Raw genomic sequence first — 24,463 nt, forward strand, 5'->3', positions numbered from 1 at the left:
CCATCCTACACTAATCCGTCCATTCCTTCCCTCATTACTCTGCTAAATCTCCCAGCATGAAGCATTCTTCTAGATAAATGTAAAGAAATAGTACAGAATACTGATTATCTGATTCGGCCAATTCTAGTCTTTTTAAACTTAATACCTAATTCTTTAGACATCTAAAGGAATCATGAGTCTTTGCCACAAACTTAAATATTCTAATCTCTATACCTTTGCAACCTGTTGATGTAAATCTTTGATATTTAAAATTAGACTGTTTAATCTAACAGAATACACTGTTGAAATGTTTAGGATTTACGACCTAGGGTTGCAAAGATATTGGAGGAGAAAATTAGAGCTTGTGGTAAAGACTCAATTCCTTTTTCATTTTAGAAAATCTATAAAAGATTATTTACTTTACACGAGAATTAATGAAAAAGTAAAATTTTATAAAAATTGACTGATTTTATTTATCCGAAAAAAGTTCGGAAATTGTAATAAAAATTTTCAAAGTAAAATGAATTTGTTTTAGTTGAGCAGAGAAAAAAATATTTGAAAAAAACTAGACTAAAATAATATTGTATTTGTATAAGAAAAAGAAAAAAATCATCATTGCAATTCAGAGCCTTATCGGAAAAATTGCAACTTACAGTAAATTTAACTTTCATGTTTACAAACACAAAGGTTCTTTTTCTATAGACCTATTGATAAGAAAAAAAAAGTTTTGATAAAATGTAAGAGAATTTGCAAGATTGCAACGTCCTACCAGTAATTCCGCTCAAAAAAAACATCTTCCTTTTGGCACACATGTTTCACTGGCGTACTGTCGTGGTTTTCCTTATATATAGTCTGTAATTGTACTGTACATGTTGTTTTAGTCGGTCCGGTACTGTACTGTACTTTACTGTACTGTACTGTACTGTACTGTACTGTACTGTACTGTACTGTACTTCACTGTACTGTACTGTACTGTACTTCACTGTACTGTACTGTACTGTACTGTACTTCAATGTACTGTACTGTACTGTACTGTACTGTACATCTTGTTCAAGTAGGTCAGTACTTGAAATGAACCGGAGATTACAGTGAAGAGTCTAAATGGCTTTCAATTTGTAATAATTTTATTCAGACCGGAGAAGAGCCTCCACACTGATTTAACGGTTCGATTCTAATGCCAGCAAACAAATACTTTCAACCCCAATCTGACCAATTTAACATAACTTTTTGGTTTTTACCTTTTCAAGGGTCGGTAAACATAATTTCAAGTAATTTTAAATCTGATTCAAGACGGTGTCCCTAAACACCTTTGTCTGGTGTTTTTTTTTTATTTACAATTGTGGTTCCTCTCTAATGTCTTGCTAAGATGTGTGAGTTAGCAATCTTCCACATTAAAGAATTAAAAGTTCTAATTTTGTGAATAAAATAAAAAAGTCCCTGAAAATTACCACGAGGACCAAAAAGGAAAACAGTGAACGGTCTCTTTATGTGTTACGTGTTTCCAATAATTTTGAAGAAAGTGGAGTTAATCAATTGATATTTGAAATTTTATTGAGAAACGTGAAACAAAAAGAATTTTAGCATTTATACTTTTTCATCCAAGTTTTTATTGTGAGAAAGCCATTGAAAGGAATTGAGTCTTTGCCACAAACTCTGATTTTATAAAGCAATTTATAACCTACTCTGGTTAGGCGGGTCCAAACTGCGTAGTAAATTGTGATTATTTTTAATATCTCATGCTTTGTAGTTGAAAAAATATATGAAAAATATGAAATAATCCCATTATCTTTTGAAAACAATGTCATGGACCTTAGATATTTCAAACTATGAATAATCTTAGTTTGAACTGTTAAAGGTTGCAATGATAGGGATTAGAAAATTTGAGTTTGTGGCAAAGTCTCAGTTTCTTTGTATGAAACCTTTGTGTACTTTATCTTTCATACTAATCTCATGGTAAATTTCAATTAAGTTTTTATTGTGCTGCTATGCGTGAAATCAGCTTGTTGACGGAAAACAGCAACACGCTAGACAAATCAGGATAATAGGCCGGTTAGGATTCTGGTGGGGGATACTCTTATAAAGATAACTTTTCTCCATGGAGGTATTTGTACAGAAAGGAATAGATGTCATGGACCTATAATTTTTCAAATTATTAATTCTTCTAGATCAATTAGTCCAAGGTTTTATAAAGGTTTACAACATCAGGCTGCAAAGAAACAGAGATTAGAAAATTCAAGTTTGTGTCAAAAACTCGCGAAATGTTCGTGAAACAAAAATGCGAAATTGCGCAAAAAACGAAAATTTTCTCTATTTCAACGGACGGAACGCGAAATTTTCGCGAAACCATTTCCCCATTTCCCTGGAAACCCTAATTGAAATTAATCTAACGACCTGAATTATTCAAACCGTGGCCTTCGATCTTTAACTTTAACCTCTGCACAAAGCTAAAAATAATTGAGAATTAAAAAAGGTAAATATATAACTTTAGCAATATTAAAGCTTAAATCCATGTATTAATCATTACATCATGACTAATATTAGTTCAATTTAAAATTTCTTGTTATTTTTTAATCAAAAATACGAAAAACAAAAATATTTCTTATAAACTGTTTGTGAATAGATACATAATTATTTTTACAGAGAATTGTTGTTTTCTTGTAAACATGAACATCTATCTATCTATCTATCTATCTATCTATCTATATATCTATCTATCTATCTATCTATCTATCTATCTATCTATCTATCTATTTATCTATCTAGCTATCAAACTATCATTATACCTGTTTTTTAATTCAAAACTATGCTTTAAGACGCTTCACGCCCCTTTTTCGTGTAAAAATTGTAACTTTTAAATTTTGCTTTACTTTTTTCATCGATATCCAAGTTATAAATAATTGTTTCGGGAATTTTAGTTAAAATGGTCCAATTTTTATTATTGACCATCTATAAACTTTTCGTTGGGTCATATGAATTACCACAAAAAAATAAGCCCGACCATTTTTAACGTTCATTGGATACAAACGGATAACAAAAATTAAATTGATAAAATTTTATAAAGTGAATATTACAAAACTATACGGTTTATGTTCCTGCTAGATTCTTGTACAGGAATGTTAAGAAAATTAATTAACATAATTTAATTAATTCATCTAATTAATGCAATTATTATTTAATGAAATAATTAGGCCGAAGTTTATTTTTTAAAGGGACTGTACTTGTCATTTTAAGTAAATCTTAATTTACAGAAAGCCTACCCGATTTACAACTGTACCCTTGACACTTTTATCTGATCGAAAATTTGGATGTTATCGTTGTTTTTCTAGTTATTATTACAAATTCTCTATTGTTTCTGTCTCAAAATCACGCTAATAAACAGTTTTTAATTTCTAAATTAACAACCAGATTTAGACGTTAATCATAATATTAAAAGTGTCTTTATCGGTAAAATGCACAACTTCAAAGCAAAAACTATATTTCGAGGTTTTTTCTACATCAATACAAGTCTTGATGAATGTGAAGGGCTTTAGTCCTTCGGGTGTTTCAAGTCGCATTTCCTTTTCATAAAATAAAAACAATATTTTTTCTAGGAAAAATTTCACTAAACTTCCCCTTGGTGGTCATTTTTAAAGTAAATGACCTTTTTGGGAGATTTTTCAGAAAATATGGAGACACTTTTTTTGAATCAGAAAATTAAAACCTAGCTCTCTTCAGGCAGTTGTACAGTTTAAATGTTTAAATGGTACCATGGTACCATGAATTTGTAATATTTTTAAGGCCATATGGTTTGAAAAATGGAGGTTCTAACAATTTACCAATGAGCTTTTACATTTCTTGGAACTGTTTACGAAAAGTCACAAAAATTTTCTATCACCCATAAACGAACTGATTTTTTAGATTTTCATGTTAAAAAAAACAATCAAAAAAGTATTTTTATGTTGTTAAAATTAAAGCAGAAAAAACATTATCAAGGATAGATATTTTTTTGAAATGAAAGATTTTTTGTAATAAAATAAATATTATTATCAATATGCACTGTACAAGTGTACACCTGTGTAAACAAAAGAAAAGGAAAATTTGAAATTGAGGTTTTAAACTCGGGAGTAAACTAAATTTAATCTGGAAAAATAAAACTAATTCCAAGCACTTTTAGACCTTTTGTAATTGAACTAGTAACAAAAATTTAAAGTAATGATTCAAAATTTTATTTAAATGGACTGTAAGCGTGATTTCAAATGAGCCTCTCTATGCCAAGATGACAATTCTCGATCGGTACCCTTGAAACCTTAATCTAATTAAAAATGCCTTCGTGCTCTTCTGACTTGGAAACTGTTTAATTCTGCGAGTTTCTTTATTGCTTCTTATAAACAAGAAATGCGTAAGTCAATTTTGCAGAGAAACCGCAAATGAGCAGTTTAAAGGAAGAAACAAAATTATTTTTAATTCATACTTGATCAGACAAAGATTTTAAGGCTACCGTTTTATATCGGGCATTGCCATCTTTGCATGAAGGATCACTTGAAATTACGCATACAGTCCCTTTAAGAACAGTCCATATAACCATGATGTCTTAAGTGAATTTTAAAAGATTTGAACACTCATCACAATTTTTTTTGATCTCTATATCTTTGCAAACTTTGATATTTCAAACTTTAATTATTTGATCAAGCAGAATTCATAGTTTAAAATATTTAAGGTTTATGAGATCAGGATGCCAAGATATAAATGTTTTTTAAAAAGATAATGTTTTAAGCAAAAATATTTCTTTTTTAATATTGTAGGCAGCGTATAGAAATTATCTGAAGGTAACAAATCAATTTTTTTATTTAGTTTTTATTATTATTATTATATTACTAGTTTTGAATGACAATATGATGATGAAATATGGTGTAGTATATCTGTTTATATTCCTGAGTAAATTATAACATATCAAAACACAATAAACCAGCAGTATTTTTCATATCAACAAAATTACGCGACCATCGTATCAATGCAAAGACTTTATCTGACTATTGTACGCTCTGTACAGTCGTATTTGACGGCATCGGTTATTTTGGTGAATGTTTTGTGATAAATAAATGGTTGCATATCTATAAAACCATTATTTTGTTAACTGATTTGTAGGGATTTGGGTTAAAAAGTTTTAATCCCTAGGCTTTTAGGGCGCTTTGCGCCCATCTTCTATTTCAACTTTTAACTGTGGCTTTATCTATGAGCATCCTCTTTTTTAACAGTATAAAAAAAGTTTGTGGATTTCAAAATATTTTTTCGCGCATTTTCAAAATTTTACAAAAAAAAACTTTTAAACACAAAGTTTTATAATTCTAATCATTCATAAACTTTCCTGGGGTCATTTATATTTAGCTTAAATGGAATTAAACTTCCAAGTTAACAAAAAATGCCTGTATACATTGGAGAAGACGACATATTTTTACAATCTTTATTATTTCAAACAAAGTGCGTAGAATTTGCGTAGATTTTCCGCATCTTTATATAAAGAGTCGTTGCATCAATGAATGCTTTACACACAATGAATTCCAGTCAGGGGTGTATACAGCAAACTGTCCGGGGGCATGGGGTTGCACCACCTGAAAATCACTTATCCAGGGGCGCTCAACTCCATGCTCCCCCCTCCCGTCCGATTCCAAACGATACCCTTTAAAATGTTATCTGAGTAATGATAAGGAATATTATTTGTCACTATTTTCTTTTAAACATTTTTGACTTTTTCCGTCATCGTCTGTACTGCATTAGTCTGCAAGTCACTTATGTATTGAAACAACAGTGTTGAAGATAATCAATTTTCAGCAATGCAAATCTCTCAATCATCCATGTTCAGACAAAAATTACAAGAGTACTGGTGAAAACTGAAAATGATCATGTTTTGACAACCTAACTGTTGTATACCCTTTATTCAATATTCATATTATTTTATATTATTATGTAAAGCATTTATTTTGACTTTTATAAATTACCTTCACATCAAATATAAGCTGAACATTTATTAAAAAAATTTGGTGTATGATTTTTATTGAATATTATTTAGAAGATATCCTGGAATAAATATTCTCTATTCTCCTTCATTCTCTGTAGGAGTAAAAACAAACCCACATATTTTACACTTACAGCTACACTGGGCTTCATAGGCCTAATCAGACGAAACAAAGACGATTTCCTGCCGTTTCACATAACTGATAGCACGGCAATTCGCGCGCGGACACTACCTGGGTATTGCCTTCCACATACATTAACTTAGGTGGGAGGGGCACAGTGGTGGACCGCCCCTCTGCCAAGTTGCATCACTGGTTAGGTTTAGATACAGCTGTTGAGGATGGATAGATTTGAACTGGGCAGGCTAGCCTGGAGGCCGGGCCTCGGAACTCCAACACCCGCCATCATATACTGTATTCTAATGCAACCCTAGCCTTTACACTTTACAGTTATCCAGTGCACAACCCTATGTGCGAAAATGTTTACATTTTCTCTCTCTTCCCTTCCTTGAAAGAAACCTAAATATAAAACTAAGGAATTTTGAACCTGTTTCACCCAGATATGTTTATATGACAAGTAATGAATGTTATGGAGGGCATGAGAGGATTAATGGAAAGATGAGTAGAGTTAAAACTTTTATTTCTGGGTATTAAGTCACATATTGCTGGGGTGTTAAGTGTTGTAAGGAGAGGATACGAGGAGGGGGGGGGGGCACGGGGGCTGGGCCCCCTGAAAGTACAAATAATTCATTTATTTGCGTAAACCTTGAGAAGAGGGTAAACAAGAAAGGTTTGTGTACATATCATGTTTCCTCAACCAATTATTTCAGTGCGGAGCAAACTAGGAGTTTTAAGTGGAGTAGGAGTAGTAGTGGGAGGAGGAGGATAATGATGAGGGGGAGGAGGAGGAGGATGGGATGGTGGGTTAGGAGGGAGAGGAGGTAGGATAAGGAAGAGGGGGAGGTGATGAAGGGGGAGGAGGAGCAGGGGGAGCAAATGAATTATTTTAATTATTTAAAGCATGTATTTTCATCAAATGCGAAGTAATCATTGAAAAAACAACTTAAACTTATTAAAAGGTTAAAGAACTTATTTGAAATCATTGCAAAGTGACTTTTATTCTTTCCATATCTGATTTGTCCCTAATTAACTAATCATTCTTTTCCTAACTGATAATCTTCTCCTAACTGATAATTCTTTACCTAACTGATAATTCTTTTCCTAACTGATTATTCTTTTCCCAGCTAATTATTCTTTTCTTACTGATAATTCTTTTCCTAACTGATAATTCTTTTCCTTACTGACAATTCTTTTCCTAAGTGATTGTTCTTCTCCTAACTGATTATTCCTTTCCTAACTGATAATTTTCTCCTAACTAATTATTCTACTCCTAACTAATAATTCTTTTCCTAACTGATAATTCATGTCCTAACTGATTATTCATGTCCTAACTGATTATTCAAGTCCTAACTGATTATTCTTTTCCTAACTGATTATTCTTTTCCTAACTAATCATTCTTCTCCTAACTGATCATTCTTTTCCTAACTGATAATCTTCTCCTAACTGATAATTCTTTTCCCAACTGATAATCTTCTCCCAACTGATAATTCTTTTCCTAACTGATTATTCATTTCCTAACTGATTATTCATGTCCTAACTGATTATTCCTTTCCTAACTGATTATTCATTTCCTAACTGATTATTCATTTCTTAACTGATAATCTTCTCCAAACTGATCATTCTTTTTCCAAACTAATAATCTTTTTCCTAACTGATAAGTCTTTTGCTAGCTGATAAATATCTCCCAATTGATCATTCTTTTCCTATTTTATTATTTTTTTTCCTAAAAGATATTATTTTCCGAGCATAAAATTGCAACTTGAAAGTTTTGGAGGATTTTTTTTTCCTGGTAGATTCTAAGCTCATGTTTTAGATCACTCAATTTACAGGCATCAAAATAAGGACGTTTCCGTCCAATATGATTAGAAAAGGTTTCAAATATTTATGTACCCTTGTTAATCCAACACATGATTGTCGTCTAAAATCATGCTTCTCTATAGTATCTTCATAGCACAGCTTAGAACAGGTTAGGATATATATAATATATAAGTTTATAGGTAAGTGGTTAGGATATATATAATATATTTCAATATTTGTATGAATATATATGTATACATAATACATGGTTAACAGCAACTAATTGCAGATATATGTTTTCTTGTCCCTTTTAATTAAACGAACGTAGCAAGCATGCTAAAAAATATTTCACCTTTAGAAAAATTGTTAACAAATTCTCTTGTGTCTCATCAATTTTGTGCTACTTTGCCCCAGCTGAAATCTTTGAACCATCTTCATCCCAAACTCCATTATACCGGTCTTGCAGGCTAGATTCCTTTTCTCATCAGTGTTGTGTTCAACCTGAAATGAGGAAAGATGTTTATGGATTGGAAAAAAAGGAATAGGAGAAAGAAAGAACAAAAATGCTACACATTACACAACTTGTTTTAAAGGGATTTCGATGTCAGTACGGTTGTGAATTGAATTTCCCACTTTAAAGTTTAACTTTAAAGTTTGAAATTTTGTTTACAATCCCTTTAATTAGCATATTTAGATAATAAATTGTTGTGCAAAAAAAAAGTAAATGAAACTTCATTTTTGTGCTTTTCTAAAAAGAAATTCCTTAATCTTAAAGTTGTAAAAATGTGAAGTTTTACAAAAAATTATATTTAGCTTATTATCTTTCTATATTTCGAATCAAAAACATTAAAACTGAATCTTTTCAGATTTAAGATCCTCCAAATTTATCAAAAACAAACGTAAATCTGTCTCTTGGTGCAAAACACTTTTTGTAAGTCAAGCTTAAGGGTTTTCAGTGTTTAAAAATCTTAATAGTTGTCTGATAGATATTTAAAAGTTTCAAAGTATCTAAAGTATGTCTGGTGAAGACATGAATCCAGGAGATTTCAATATTTCAATTTCCATCCCATTTTCCTTTTGTAATAAACCTTAGCTAATATATTAATACTTTTTTATTTATATATCTTCTATTCAATTCAACTCATGGCTTTTAGCATCCAATCCGATCCTAACATCCTCCATTCCATTCATTTCATCCAATATATGCCTGGTATCCAACAATCCATTCCTGGTATCCACCAATCCATTCCTGGTTTCCACCAATCCATTCCTGGTATCCACCAATCCATTCCTGGTATCCACCAATCCATTCCTAGTATCCACCATTCCATTCCTGGTATCCACCAATCCATTCCTGGTATCCACCAATCCATTCCTGGTATCCACCAATCCATTCCTGGTATCCTCCAGTCAATTTTCAAATTGAACCATGGTGAGTGCTACAATGTCTCTAAAAGATCGTTTTTTTTCGGGACACTCTGTATAAATTTTATTTTATATGTATATTAACCTAGGGAAGGTTTACGACTAGTCAAAAATTAAAAGATTTGCACGGGAAAAATGCCGACATTTATTATTTTTGAAAATCCACCAATTTAAGGAGGAAAATCAGCAAAAGTTTTACAATAACGAAGAAAAAAATGGTGACTTGAATTTAGCCTGGAGTTTAATATATTCTTAATGTTGTAATTATATTATTATTAAGCACATATCCTAATTCTGTGTTAACTTTGAATTTTTAATCCTTTTTTAACAGTTTTTTGAGAAAAGTATTTGAACAGAATTTGATGTCATCTGAAATGAATGTACTATGCAGAGCAAAAGGTACAAATGCAAGGAAAGTTAATTTCGGTTGCGTATACTCTACGTACATATTGAAACCAGTTCTCTCTGGGCGGAATTTGTAAACAAGAATAGATGCATCTGAGGAGGTTAAAAACATTAAATTTTGATAATTTTGAAAATTCACATAATAGTTTCCTATGACCAGAATATTTCATAGATTATTTTTGTGAAAATTGATTCCATGTCAGGCTGTGACATCCGTCTTGTGTTTACTTTTCTGCAGTACAAAAATTGCGTACACCGCTGAAATAACTTTCCTTGCATTACATCCTTGATGCAGAGTAAAATTAAGCGAACAAGCGAACGTTACATTTTACAGGAATCTTAAAATTTTAGGAATCCTCTCAATGAAACTGTTCAGTTAGGAAAAAGAAAAAACTTTTAGAGTAACTTTACTTTGCGACAAAACCAAGGCTGTAAAGGCCAAAAAAATCAGCAAGAGTGATTTTTAATTTCCTTTAAAACCCGTGATTGCTGTTATATAAGGGTTAATGTTTATAAAATCTTGTTTCGTAAGATATATCCAAGAGAAGGATAAGTCTGATGTGGAAACAAAAAAGAAACCCCAAAAACTGAGTTTAGTTTAGAATGGTTTGAATGTGAGGAAAGAAGGGTTATTGACATTTTTCTCTCAGTCTCTCTTGCAATTGTTTCTATATTAAAAAACTACTGAAGGTAACTGAAGAATGATTTTATGGGACCTTTTTTAATTTAGAAATGGGAGAAATTTCCGATTCACAGCGTTACCCTTTAACACTTTATCTGATCAATAATGTGGAAGATATCGTCAATTTTCTTTCCCTAAAATGTGTTGAGGTATGACAAGGTTCTCATTTGCTTCTGTTTTAGCAGTACTCCGCAAAGTTATTTTTATAGAAAAATGACATCATCTTCTATTTTACAAAGGTTCGCCTACTGTACCTTTAAATACTTAAAGTTAAAAGTTTCTGTATAATTAATTATGGCTTAGCACTATAACTGTGTTTTGTTCTTGAAGCATTTTAAAGTTTTGGTCTCTGGATTTAAAACTTCAATCCCGAAACCGTGTTTTGCTTTCTTAGCATGTTAATAGTTCCTGTCCCAGGAATAATTATAAATCCTAAATTACAGCTTTCAGCTTGTTTAAAGTTTCTCTAGAATTAAGGTAATAAAAAAATGGTTCACCGTTGTAAGCTTGCATATTTAGAAAAAATAGAAAAAAAAACAATGTTTTTCTCTCTCAGAATGTTAGAGGATTCTGCCTCAGAATGAATAATATCTGGGAAACTGTGTTTGATTCTCTGAGCTTGTTAAAAGTTTCTGTCCCTGGATAATTAATGTATTGGAAAACACTTTCTGTCCATTACCAAACAACGTGTTATGTTTGAGAGTGAGCAGGGTACCAGAAAATATATTACATAGAGTACTCAGGTTTACGGAGTATGTGTGTTACTGGAAAATATATTTCAAAGAGTATCAAGGTTTACGGAGTATGTGTGTTACCGGAAAATATATTACATAGAGTACTCAGGGTTACGGGGTATGTGTGTTACTGGAAAATATATTTCAAAGAGTACTCAGGTTTACGGGGTATGTATGTTACTGGAAAATATATTTCATAGAGTACTCAGGTTTACGGGGTATGTATGTTACTGGAAAATATATTTCAAAGAGTACTCAGGTTTACGGAGTATGTATGTTACTGGAAAATATATTTCAAAGAGTATCAAGGTTTACGGAGAGTATATGTTACCAAAACATACAGGGTGTCCCAATAAACATGGGAATTCAGTGACGAATCCGATATCGTCTTTTCAAATAATTCTTTGATATAGTATAGTGATACCTACTGAGAAAGCTGTAATCTATAAGAGTTTCGTCTGCTATGTTCACATTTGTTTGTTTATGTTTTGACTTCATACGGTTGTACTTAGTAAAGAAAATTGCAGTATACAAACAGAGTAAACTTGTCCGTCTTCACCGTTCATCTTGCGGAGACATTATAGACACATCTTTACAGCCATTTACCGTTTTCATAGAATAAACTCTAGCAGACATAATAATATTTTTTTTGTTTGAAATTAGGTATTACAATGCTAATTCATAACAAAGACGATATCGAATTCGTCACTGAATTCCCATGTTTTTTGGGACACCCTGTATATTATATAGAGTACTCAGGTTTACGGAGTATGCATGTGACTGGAAAATATATTACACTGAGCATTAAGTGCAAGATAACGGAAAATTTACTAAAGAGTATCAAAGTTTACGGAGAAAGCATGTTACTGGAAAATACAGCGTGTCCCACGAAACATATCAGTTGGTGAATGGTTTAGAATGTCTTCTTCTATAATTTGTTTGATACAAAAAGTCTTTAATATCTAATACAGTATATGGAAGACATTCAAAACTATTCACCAACTGTCATGTTTTGTGAGAGTGTAATGCTACTGGAAAATTTATTGCACAGAGAATCAAGGTTTACGGAGAGTGCATGTTACCGGAAAGTATATTACAGAGAGTACTAAGGTTTGCGGAGAGAGCATGGTACCGGAAAATAGATTAAAGAGAAAATCAAGGTTTACGGAGAGCATGTTAACGGAAAATATATTACAGAGAGTACTAAACTTTACGGAGAGATCTGTTTGGGAAAATAATGTTGAATAACTATTTTTATAAAAAAATGTTCTATATTTTTAAAATTTAATCCTAGTAAATTTATCACTTTTATTGATCTTCAGTGTTCTTTTCGGTTGATGGGGGCAGCAGTAGCAATCAGATTAGTAGGAGAGGAACCAGTTCTTTATTTTTATACCTTCAGAAGGAGACCTTAACGAAGTCCAACTGTCGATTGGCTGAGATCTCAGGCTAACCGAAATCCTCAGTTTCTATTGGTGTTCAATTTTCTCTTGGTATTGTTTAATGTCGGTTTCCTGTATTGGAGGAATTGTTAAAGGAAGCCAATGCCATTCATTCTTCTGATATATTTCTGGAAGAACTTATTCTCCAGATTACCTAAGTTTTGGTTTTAACTTAAAACATGTCATCTGTTCTGCATCCACTGTATATTCAAGCTATCAAGATTCGAGATAAGCAAAGGCATGGATAGCGTTGATTCCAGTTATTGTCGTCTTCCAACTGAAAAGACCATTTTTTTGCTGGATTTCATATAGGTAAGATCAACAAGTTCTCCTTTTCTCTGATCCTTTTGTCGGGATAATGTCAATCAACAAATTCAAACTATTCAATTTTCAAATTCAAACATTTTATTTTGCAATCGATTATTATGCTTCCTTTATAGGAACCTATTTATAAACTTTCTTTTTCATGTTTTAACTTTAATAAAGTTCCGAATAGCTTTTTATTTCTTTTATTTAGCTGACTTTGTCAACACCTTAAGAAAATGAATACAACGAAGGGAAAATAAAAAAGAATGGTTTGTTTAGCTTTCAAAGTTTTTAATACAGGGTGTCCCAAGAAACATGACAGTTGATGAATAGTTTAAAATGTCTTCTTCATAATTTATTAAGTTGTTTGAGACCAAAGAGAATAATGAAAAACTTTAATATTGCAATAATATTAAAGTAAAATTGATTTCTAAGTACAGTATATTTGAGTAAAAGATTTTTGTAACGAAATTAACGGCAAAAAATCTTAAATATCTAATACAGTATCTAGAAGTAGACATTCAAAACTATTCAACAACTGTCATGTTTCGTGAGACACCCTGTACCTTAATTACAAAAAGCTAGTTTTGCTGGTTTAAAAAAATGACAATTGAATTCGTTGTAAAAAGTTTTACTAGAATTTAATAAATACACAATAAACTTTAATTTTCTTGCAGTATCCAGTAAATGTTTGTGTTCTGTATTTTTACCAATAGACCAGACTAAACCTTTAAGTTTGATCTTTAGTTAAAATCCATATAAAAGTAAGATTTAGTTGTTTGGTATCCAGTACAGAGCATGATACGGTAATGTTACTTCGATCCTACGGCATTTCTGTCCTACAGTACTTCCGTCCTGCGATACTTCAGACCTATACTACAACATCGGACCTACCAGGGATCTTGCTGTTCCCGTTGTTGCACATAAATTTGTATGCCTGATGCACAACTTTGTAGGTCGGTTGAACACATTTAATAGGTCAGATGTACTCAAATCCTGAGTCATTTGTAGGAAAGATGCACACATTTCATAGGTCTGATCTGATGCACAGTTATTAAGTATTTTTAAATATCAAGCAAATGGAATAAAGAGTATTTTATATTCCATTAAACGATATGCACTACATTCAAAAATCTACAAGGATATTATATTTAGCACATTTAGATCATATTTTTACATAAAATGAAAACATTTAATAATGTTTCACTAGAGCTGAAAACTTTAGATATCGAGATTAATGCTTGATCCTCTCTTTTTGTTAATATCGAGACTAACTTAATCTTGTACTTTGTATCCTGAAGTGTATAAAATTCAACCAATCAGAGTCGCATATATGAAGCCGATAAATTTAAACTTTGCCCGCCATTTGAGATTAATATGCAGAATCGGGAGGAACTCCCTAATTTTAAAAACCGTTTTTGATTTTTCTCTAATATATCCAAGAATGAACGGTTTCAGAAGAAAATAAAAAGTGTGTCCATTTGATACTCAGATTAATAATCGAGATAAGCGATATCTTATTCTAAAGTTTTCAGCTCAGTACAGATTTAAAAACATTTACTTAGAATTATTTGGGTCCGAAATTAAACAAAACTAATCAAGTATTTTTTTTGTGAACACGTATTTTCATTCGAGTATCCTTGTATTTAGCCTAAAATTGAGAACAGCATATAGATAGAAATCTGAAAAAAATTATTGTCAAACTTTTCACAATTTTTTCAACAATTTGCTGAAGGTAAAGGTTAGTATTAATTTCCCCACTTTAAAAATCTCAATTTTATCTGAATTATTAAAAATTCTATAAAAACACGTAGATTCATTTCTCTTCCTTCCAGGTAACAGGTAAAGAATGAATGAATGAGACTAACAATAACAATAATTTTTCTCAAAATATATGGATGGAGATATTTTTTCATCAGATCTTTATAATTACAAACCCGTGTATAACCAATACAGTGATATCCAATAAAAAGCTTAATAGTTGCCGTCGTCGCTGTTTCTTTAAACAAATTTTCGCCAAGGATTATCTATTTGGAGCTATTTATACAGTGTTCACCAAGAAACAGGAAAATTTGAAGATGATCAAGCATTCAAAACGCATTCCTGAGCTCGCGACTAAAAAAATACGGCTCGGGTCTAAGCTGGCGTTGGGCCTTATTAACGGCTTGAGCTTTCGGGTTTTTTTTGAGAACAAGATTCAATATTGAGCATTATTCTCAACTAAAACCAACCAAAGTCGGTTTTATTTTCACTGGGCCTAACTCTTTAAGTCGAGCCTAAGATCAATCAAGTGACACAAGCTGTCGTTAGAGTTGGGTCGAAGATTGGGTCTTAAAGTCGGGTTTAGGGAATTACAAGTTTTTAAATCGCGGGCTCTGGTCACTTAAAATTGTGTAGTAAATTTATAAAATATAATATGTCAAAATATACCTAATGCAGCAGTTTTTAAGTACGGTTTGTTCAGAAATATGCTTAATCACCTTTAAAATGTCATGCTTAGTGGAAATTATTTTAGCAAACATACCAGGGAATATTTTCATTTACATATTTTTCTTTATATATCACATAAATAAAACAGTTACTTTTAAAAAAAATCCTTGGAGGTATTCGTGATCAAAATAAATGTCCAAGACAGTAACCATTCCACTTTAAACTGGTGAACACTGAAGTTGAATTCTTAAAAACCATATGGCTCAGTGAGGCCAAATCATAAGCGTAAATATAGTTACAAAACATGTGGATAATTTACCCAGTTCAAATTCTATTTAAAAACCGTTTTAAGGATAATCATGCATGGTGCAAAACCAAGTATTAAAGTTAACTGAGATACAATTAATGAATCAACATTTTATTTAAAAAAATGGTTATCTTTAAAGGAGTGTTCGCGAAAAAAAGGGAGAAAATTGTTAAAAACAACACATACCGAAGAAATTCAGAAAGTAGCAATATTTGACTCGGATTATCGCAAAATCTATTTAATTCCAAACAAATCATTTAGATATTACAACCTATATTGTTTCACGAGTCATTTGTATATAGTTGATATTTCCTGATATTTAAGGTTTTTATGATCCGAGAGTTAATAACAGTCATTCCGGTTTCGAAGATTTTTGAAGGCGACATTTTTACATTTTCCAGGAATGTCCGAAAATCGAGCGTCAGCCATGAAAACAAGTTGTAAGCGAAATATAAATTTTATAAAACAAAATAAAAATATTATGAAATATCAACTATATAGGAATACATCAAAAATAATCGATGTTTATAGGTTGTAATATCTGAATGATTTTTTACGATCTGAGTCAAATATTACAACTTTCTTAATTTCTATGTACCTAAGAACGTAGCGTTCTTAGGTATGAGTAGTTTTTTTTAACAATTTTCTCCTTATAGAAGCAACAGATAGAAGTAAGATTAGTAGCTATCACTATCGAATATTTTTCGACGCAAGCCTATGCCCCCTTTATTTTTCGCAAACACTCCCTTTAATTCTTCAGCAGTGGTGGTAAATACTATTCGGTGAAACGCTAAAATTAAAAAGAAAACATCAAATAACAGTTACACAGCTTAAAAATGTCTTTTAATAATTCTGTTCTAAAAACTCTAAAATGAAATGCTACGTTTCAATAGTGTACTAATGCGCACGAGAAAGACCATGTACATTGTACACGTTAACCCTGTGTACAGTGTACATGAGTTACACGATGGTATCTGCTAATTCTCCACCTTTGAGAGATTGTACATGGAATATTTAGGGTTCCCAGACACGTTCTCAGCGATGTCCAGGAACGGTGGTAGGATCAATTCCTGAATACAATGACATGTTAATACAAGGTGTTCTAAAATCTAAAACTGAGTCATTGGTCTATATTTATTTTGCTGCCTGTGTGTCTGTTTAAACCTCACAATAAGTGTGTTTATTGTTTTGGTGAGCTTAAAAAAAGTTAAAGTTTGGTTTTATAAAACTTTTCAATATCCTTAAAAATGGAATAACGATTCAAAAACGATCATTGTGACACAACACGTTCTTGTTGGGATCTTTTTTTTGGGCATAAATCAAAATGTTCTATTAAAATCAAGACCTAATATTTTTTGCTAAAAGATGATAGAAAATGAAAATAAACAAGCTGAAAGTGTCGATAGGAAAGTAATTTTTGATAATTCGGGATATCCGTATATTTTTCTCCTTTCTAGGAAACTTAAGCTAAGTTCTAATTTTTTGAAACCCCACAACTTTAATCTGAATAATAAATAGTTTGATATAACGTGGCTAAATGCTATTTTTAACGGCATAGTTTAAGAATAGACGAAAACTGTGAAAAGTTTTTTTTTTTGGGGGGGGGGCAAATTAAAGTACAATTGGCACATTTAATTAAGAGTTAATTTAACATCATTTCACCGGAAAAAAAAACAAAATTAGCCACAAAGTTCAAGCGCCATTTTTAATAATATATAAGCTTTATAGTTCAACAGTTGCAAAAGGAATCTTTGAGTTTCCAAGCTGAGCCAATTTTGATCCTTAAAAATTGGCAGAGATATTTAATTTTTTTTTAAATGAAAGACGACTTATAGTTTGTCCATGTACGATGGAATCTTTGTATTATTGTGGAATAAGAAGACGATTTTTATGTGAATTTCATATTGTTTTACAACTAGTTTCAGTAGCTTAGAAATCAACTTATTAACTAGTTTTAGTAGCTTGGAAATCAACTTATCAACTAGATTAAGTAGCTTAGAAATCAACTTATCAACTAGTTTAAGTAGCTTAGAAATCAACTTATCAACTAGTTTTAGTAGCTTAGAAATCAACTTATCAACTAGTTTTAGTAGCTTAGAAATCAACTTATCAACTAGTTTTAGTAGCTTAGAAATCAACTTATCAACTAGTTTTAGTAGCTTAGAAATCAACTTATCAACTAGTTTTAGTAGCTTAGAAACCAACTTATCAACTAGTTAAAGTAGCTTAGAAATCAACTTATCAACTAGTTTTAGTAGCTTAGAAATCAACTTATCAACCGAAAAATGTGTAGTTGCAGTTTTAAATGTAAATTTTCATTTTAAATCATTATGTGCGTTTAAGAGTCGGCCTACTAATCCACGGTTTATGGGTCTTACTTGAAGAGAAAAATTCAGAACTATTTGATGAGGTACAAAAACAAGAATTTTTTGCCATTAATATTTATAAGAGATTTTACAGGATTTTTGGTGGAAATGACGAAAATTTTAAGAACTTTTCCCCTCGACAATTAAGAACATAAAGAAGGAATTGCTCTTTTTACGCCAAATCTTAAATCTAATTAAGAAAATTTTTCAAAATTAGCCAAAGTATGATTGAAGGATGGCACGACAAGAAAAAAAAATTGAAGAACAAGAAATTAAGAAATCTCAAAACATTTCCATCTGATATCACATAAATATTTAAAAATATTGTAATAAATTACTAACTATTAATAAATTGTAGCAATAAATTATTAGAGTTAAAAAGAGCAGGGGACTGCCTTGTAATGTTGGTTTAAATCAAAAAGTAACTTGAAAATCAACTTTTTAACAGAACACTGCAAAATTATTGTGTTTCATGTTAATTTGTACATTTCAAATCATTATATGTGTCTAATAGTCGGCCTACTAATCCACGGTTTAATGGGTCTCACTTTAAGGAAAAATTCCAGAACTACATAACTTATTGACAAATAATTTTTACCAAAACCGTAATTTCGAAACTCTTTTCTTTGGGGTAAACAATATCAAAAGGGTGGACAAACAAAATTTGGACTGAAATTTAAAACATCTAAAAAAAGGTTAATACCTCAGGAGGAAGAGGAGAATAGGTCTCAAGTAGCATTAACCCAGGATGCGGAGCCTAAACATTATTATTAAAGGAACTGTAGACTAAATTTCACGTTACCCTCCATTACCAACAATAAAGATAAACTGCAAAATGAATCAGTCTGTCTATTTCCTTCCTAGCATTTTTATCTAGCACCCGAAATAGAAATTTTCAGATGGAAAAAAGAATATCAAGAAAATCCGGGAGCCGGTTAAACTTTAGAGAACAATATTATAATTTTGTACATTCTAGGACGATGAATACTTTATAATTCTACTTTAAGAAAATTGAAAATCAGAAATCTTTGTCAAAAGTGAAACAAAGATGTTCTAAAAATTTTAAAATATTTAGCTTAAATTTTTTGCTTACCTGAAATATATCAAGCTGATAGATTTGATCATTGTAGACGAAACATCGTCGTGTCTTTTCTATCGTTACGTTACAACTCCTATCCACCTATATATTAACAATAATAGGTCGTCTTTGGGATATCTCTAAAAGAAGGTGGTTACTGTTTGGCCAGAGGCCGAATTTTAAGAATTAGAGCCGCGGCTCAAAATGGTTAATTCCACTTAATATTGTATTGCATTTTTAAGATTTAAGCCGGCGCTCAAATTAAACCGGTTTTTGGCAGATTGAAGCCGCGGATCAAATTAATTTAACTCGGACACTGTATACATTTTTTATTTGTCATTTTTCTTAAGAGCAGTTGTACTTCAAATAAAAAATTTTATTTGAGGTATAATTACTGCAAAAAATGTGTCAAATAAGTATTTAGTGATTGAGGGCCAAAATCTTAACGTCAGAATTTTTAAAATAAATAAATGCTTGATCTTACAATTAAAAATTCATTTCTTGTATATATTTTTGAAAAAAATAAGAAGAATTTGTGAGATTGGAAATAATGGAAGTTTTTAATTCTAAAAAAAGTTTTCTCGCAAAAGTGTTTGTCTGCTAGAGTTGCGCAGACAATGAGTTGTTATCTCATTCATGATTTGACATCTGTACTATGCTTGTACAAAGTACAATACGAGTTGGCCAAGAAATAGGAAAGAGGAAGAAGCATTGAAACCAAAAACAAAGTGTTTACAAATGTACTGAAACTGGTATTAAAGTCATTGCAATATATAAAACATATAATTTTGATGAAATATCTTTTGAAAAAAGTTCTTAACTTCCTTCTTATTTTTAATCAAAATCCACTGTACAAAGTCTTGTCAATGTACTTCCTTGGTATTCTAAGTGTGAGTGTGTACATGATTTATTGATTAATTGATTGTAGGGAGCACAGTTTATTAAAATTGAATTTAAGGGTAAATTATTTAATGTTTGCAATCAAAATATTTTTGTTGAATGTTTGTCCACTTTTACAGCTATTTTGATTGTAAAAATATTATTTTTCAATATTAGTGTGATAATGTGATTGAAGATGTTAACCATTCTTCTTTAAATTGGTTGTTACTATATCCTAAAAACTTAGCATCATGAACTATTTAAGGTAAATTAAATTTTAAGAACTCATTTTGGAAATAAATTAATTGTGGCTCTATCTGTGAGCATCTTCTCTTTGTACAAAATAAAACAATAAAAAAAAGCTAGCGGATTTCAATATATTTTTATCGCGCATTTTCAAAATTTTACAAAAATCAAAAACTTTTGGACACAAATTTTTGTAACTTTGAGCATCCATAAACCTTCCCTGGGGTCATGTGAGGTCCCACACAAAATTTGGGCCCGATCGGTTCAGGACCGTTTTTACGTTCATTGGATACAAATGGACAGAAAGACAAACAGAAAAGCAAAGTATATAAAGACTAGAAATTCAAGGCGCTTCGCGCCCATCTTTCTAGGCTTTTAGGGCGTTTCGCGCCCATCTTCTATTTAAATTGTGAACATGTTCTTTTTGTTTACATTCAAAAACAAAGAAGAAAAAATTTTTGCGGATTTTAAAAAAAATTCGCGGATTTTCAAGAATTTAATTTTTTTTATAAAATTAAAAACCTTTAAAACACATTTTTAAAAAATTTTTATCATTCAAAAACCTTCCCTGTGGTCACGTAATGTCCCACAAAAAATATGGGCCCGATCGGTTCAGCCGTTTTGACGTTTATTGGATACAAACAAACAGACAAGCCAAATTTATATATAGACTAGCCTTAGAGGGCGCTTCGCGCCCATCTTCTAAATTAATTGTGAACATGTTCTCTTTGTGCACATCGTGAAACAAAACAAAAATAATTTGCGGATTTTCACAAAAAATTTCGCGGATTTTCAAAATTTTCAAAAATTTAATGACGAGTGAATTTTGATGGAGACAAATTTTTAAAATTTCAATCATTCATAAACCTTCCTAATGTCCCACAAAAATTTGAGCCCGATCGGTTCAGCCGTTTTGACGTTTATTGGATACAAACAAACAGACAAGCCAAATTTATATTTAGATGAAAAACTTGTAATTTTCTGGCAAGATTTTCCACCCCTTTAAATACTTTTTAACAAAAAAACTTATTTAATTTCAAGGTAAAATCCATTTAGTTTTCCCATTTCAGCGTATTAAACTTAACTTTTTTACATATCCAACATGTGAAAAAAAAAATATTTGCAAAGGGAAGGGAGGGGGGGGGGGAAATTTTTCCCATAAAATATGCACCCCGGGATTATTTGTTGTTCTAATGTAGGAAGGTTGACAGGTGGTAAATAATGCATCATATTGTACAACTAATATCTAGGTTTAGATCATAGATTAGAGAGATAGAATGTTCTTATACAGCACTTGGTCAAATTTAGCCTCCTCCTTTGTACCATACAAAATATTGAAGATACTTAAGATTTAAAGAAACCTTCGCCATATTTAATACTTTAAATTTTAGACAAAATTATCGTTATCTCAGTCAATTCTTAAGGTACAAAAACGGCAGACCACATTTTGGAAAGGCGCACATGATAATACAAATGTTTTGGAGGCAATGCTATGTTTACAAGATTTCAGCTACAGTATCTTATTTCTGCTAACTCCAGGGCCCACGATCTACTAAAGTTCATCTCTGATTTGGACTCTGAACTTCATTTCTAACTTTTTAAAAAATGCAAATAATTTGCATAGAATAAACAATAGCGAAACCTTAAAGACACTATGCAGAGATTTTGAAAATTTTCCGAAAAATCTAGGGTCCACTCAGCTAGAACAGCTCTGGACCACACACACAAAATTACATGTACGCTGGCCCAGAATAGTATAGATCGGTGGATATAAGAAGCATATTCATGAGCGGACCGTGCTGCATCGTACTTTACTGCAGTAGCATTTACGAATCAGGAAAACGTATCCATAACGCAACGTTACCTTACAAGTTACATAACGTTTCTGAAACGTTCTAGAAACGATATTTGGTTTGTCGGGTGAAGGGGCTACTACAGGAATACGTCAGGGGGGAGGGGGGTTTAAAGACGAAAAAACAATAACGACGAACACATTTTCAATGTTTAATTGTTACAGAATCCTTAATTTGCTAATTTTACTTTGCAATTATCCCAGCAATTTAAACCTTGGAGAAACTTCCCAATTGACCTATCTATGTGAACTATGATCTGTAATATCTCTGGATAAAACCAGGGGCCCCTCCTTGTCCTATCTATGTCAACTATGATCTCCAAAACTAAAGAGGAACCTTGTCCTGTCTATATCAACTATGATCTGTCATATCTCTGGATAAAACCAGGGGCCCCCTCCTTGTCCTATCTATGTCAACTATGATCTCCAAAACAAAAGAGGAACCTTGTCCTGTCTATATCAACTATGATCTGTAATATCTTGAGATAAAACCTGGAGCCCCTTCCTTGTCTTATCTATGTCAACTATGATCTGTAATATATGTGGATAAATGCAAAACTGTGTCCACACTCCACACTGCTCTACAATACACTTTACTGAACATCGTTCATGCATAATAAAAATATACAACCCCCCCCTCTACATTTTCTCTCTTTAGTCCTCACCCTTCTCCTTTACCACCCACCCCCCACAAAACCTCTTCATCAAAAATACCCCCCCCCCCATCGCAACAAGATCATCTATTTATGTACTTATCCTGTCTGTCTGTCTCTCCGTGTGTATCAAATTTAAGCATCAAAACGGCTAAACCGATCGGGCCGAAATGTCCCTGAGGTTTATGGATGGTTTATGACAAAAAAAAAAATTGTCCGAAAAATGCGCAAATTCAATTAGTAACCTGAGAAAGCAGCTGATCATAGATTTGCCGCGTTATACTCGTCCTAAAAATAAAAACATATTCATAAATTTTTAAAATGCAGACAGACCCACTTTATGGACTTTTTAATAGTTTTAATGGTTTAATATTCAAAATTAGTAAGAAAAAAAACAAGGTCTTCTTTCTTTAATTCCAATGCATTTAAGGAAACACTTTTGAGCGTTATATGGTTTTATTCTAACCTATTACTTCAGATAAAATTCAAAACATAGTTGTTAGAAACGCGGTTTTTAGAAGCTCACTTAACTTCTGATCATTTTATATATTCGATTAGAATTTGAACATCCGAGGTTTTCAGTAAAATATTTTTGGTCCAAGGGGGAGGAGGTGGGTTTCCAACGCAAGTGGATTTTGCTCAAAACTCAGCGCCATTGCGCCAAATTCGAGAACAATTGATCGCAATTACGCGCAATTCGAGAACAGTTGCGCGCAATTCCGCGCAACGGAATTCCGATTAGAAATCTAAGGAGGAGGGTTCATAACAACTATGAAAATTATATTGCTTCGGTCTAAAATAACTGTCATTCAGTGTTTTTTTTGCTAGAATCTGCGTTTTTATTAAAAATATTTCCAGCAATTATATCTGCACGGACCTGGTCTCTACGATCTCCCCTCCCTCATCCATCTCCCTCCTAACTGTGTGGGTGTACATCCATTTCCCTCCGATTCCTCGGCGTCGAATACGCGCCTGAGCGCCCCCTGGGGTGCACGGTAGATAATCATGATGCACCTTAACAAGAATATGAAAAGATCAAAGTATCAAGGGGGGCTGTTATGGGTTTTAAGGAATCACAGGGTTCTGGAGGGATCTCATGGTTTTAAAGAGATCCCATGATTTTGAAGGGAACTCATGGTTTTTGAAGAAATCCCATGAAATAAGAGAAATTCTAGGGTTTTAAGGGATTCCAGAGTTTGCAGAGATTCTAAGGTCTTGGAGGGATTATAAGGTTTGAGGAATCCCTAAGATTAAGAGGGATTCCAGAGGTCTAGACTGAATGGCAAGTTTAGAATTAAAAGGTTTAATGGAATGTCAAAAAAAATCAAGCTGAAAAAAAGGAAAAAATCTTAAAAAAGGAAATTTTTACACTTTCTTGTGACGTACAGGGTTTCCACAAAGGATGCGACTATATTGACGACTGTACGGGATTTATACTGTCTGTTTCTTTACATTCATGATTAACTTTAAACTAATCTCTTGCATTGTCAAATAATTAAATAAGCCCTTTAAAGACCACATTCAAGTCGTCTTCACAGTCTCATCCTGTCTTATGAATCTCTAAAGAAAACAATAAAATTAGGCGTGGTTCCTAGGCGTGGTTCCTAACTTGGCGGAGGGGGGGATAGATAAAACTCCTAAGAATGCGCGATACCGGATAATATTTCTTTAATTCTCTCTCTCTATGACAGCTTGCCATGACAGCTTGTTTCTATAGATAGTACGGGTTAAGGATGGTTATTATGAATCTGATACAATAAGGTTGATTTTA

The 24,463-nt window shown here is 32.0% G+C and overlaps 2 protein-coding genes across 8 annotated transcripts in view; both read right to left on the reverse strand.

Moving 5' to 3' along the window:
- LOC111704061 (uncharacterized) overlaps positions 1 to 6,333 on the reverse strand; it is a 26,235-nt gene extending 19,902 nt beyond the window's left edge. The window contains exon 1 of the mRNA XM_023476189.1: positions 6,204 to 6,333. The gene's annotated coding sequence lies outside the window, so the exon portion shown is untranslated. The remainder of the gene's footprint in view (positions 1 to 6,203) is intronic.
- A 1,905-nt stretch (positions 6,334 to 8,238) lies between these two features.
- On the reverse strand, positions 8,239 to 23,732 carry LOC111704058 (TRPL translocation defect protein 14). Of its 7 annotated transcripts, none has more exons than XR_002765738.1 (7): positions 23,570 to 23,731; positions 22,938 to 22,980; positions 19,078 to 19,164; positions 18,688 to 18,741; positions 16,608 to 16,688; positions 14,425 to 14,532; positions 13,967 to 14,093 (listed from the first exon to the last, which is right to left on the reverse strand). XR_002765738.1 is itself a non-coding variant. In XM_023476184.1 (7 exons), exons 1-6 carry the CDS (start codon positions 23,626 to 23,628, stop codon positions 16,394 to 16,396), a joined length of 339 nt encoding a protein of 112 aa, XP_023331952.1. In that variant the 5' UTR covers positions 23,629 to 23,731; the 3' UTR covers positions 14,162 to 14,532; positions 16,365 to 16,393. The 7 variants fall into 7 exon arrangements, 6 of the variants coding, with proteins under 6 accessions (XP_023331947.1, XP_023331952.1, XP_023331948.1 ...); XM_023476184.1 differs by lacking the exon at positions 13,967 to 14,093 and adding an exon at positions 16,365 to 16,408 and having other exon boundaries at positions 14,162 to 14,532; XM_023476185.1 differs by lacking the exon at positions 13,967 to 14,093 and adding an exon at positions 16,365 to 16,408 and having other exon boundaries at positions 14,495 to 14,563.
- Positions 23,733 to 24,463: the final 731 nt, after the last annotated feature.

The sequence above is a fragment of the Eurytemora carolleeae genome, unplaced genomic scaffold, assembly GCF_000591075.1.
Source record: "Eurytemora carolleeae unplaced genomic scaffold, Eaff_2.0 scaffold551, whole genome shotgun sequence".
Lineage (NCBI taxonomy): Eukaryota > Metazoa > Arthropoda > Copepoda > Calanoida > Temoridae > Eurytemora > Eurytemora carolleeae.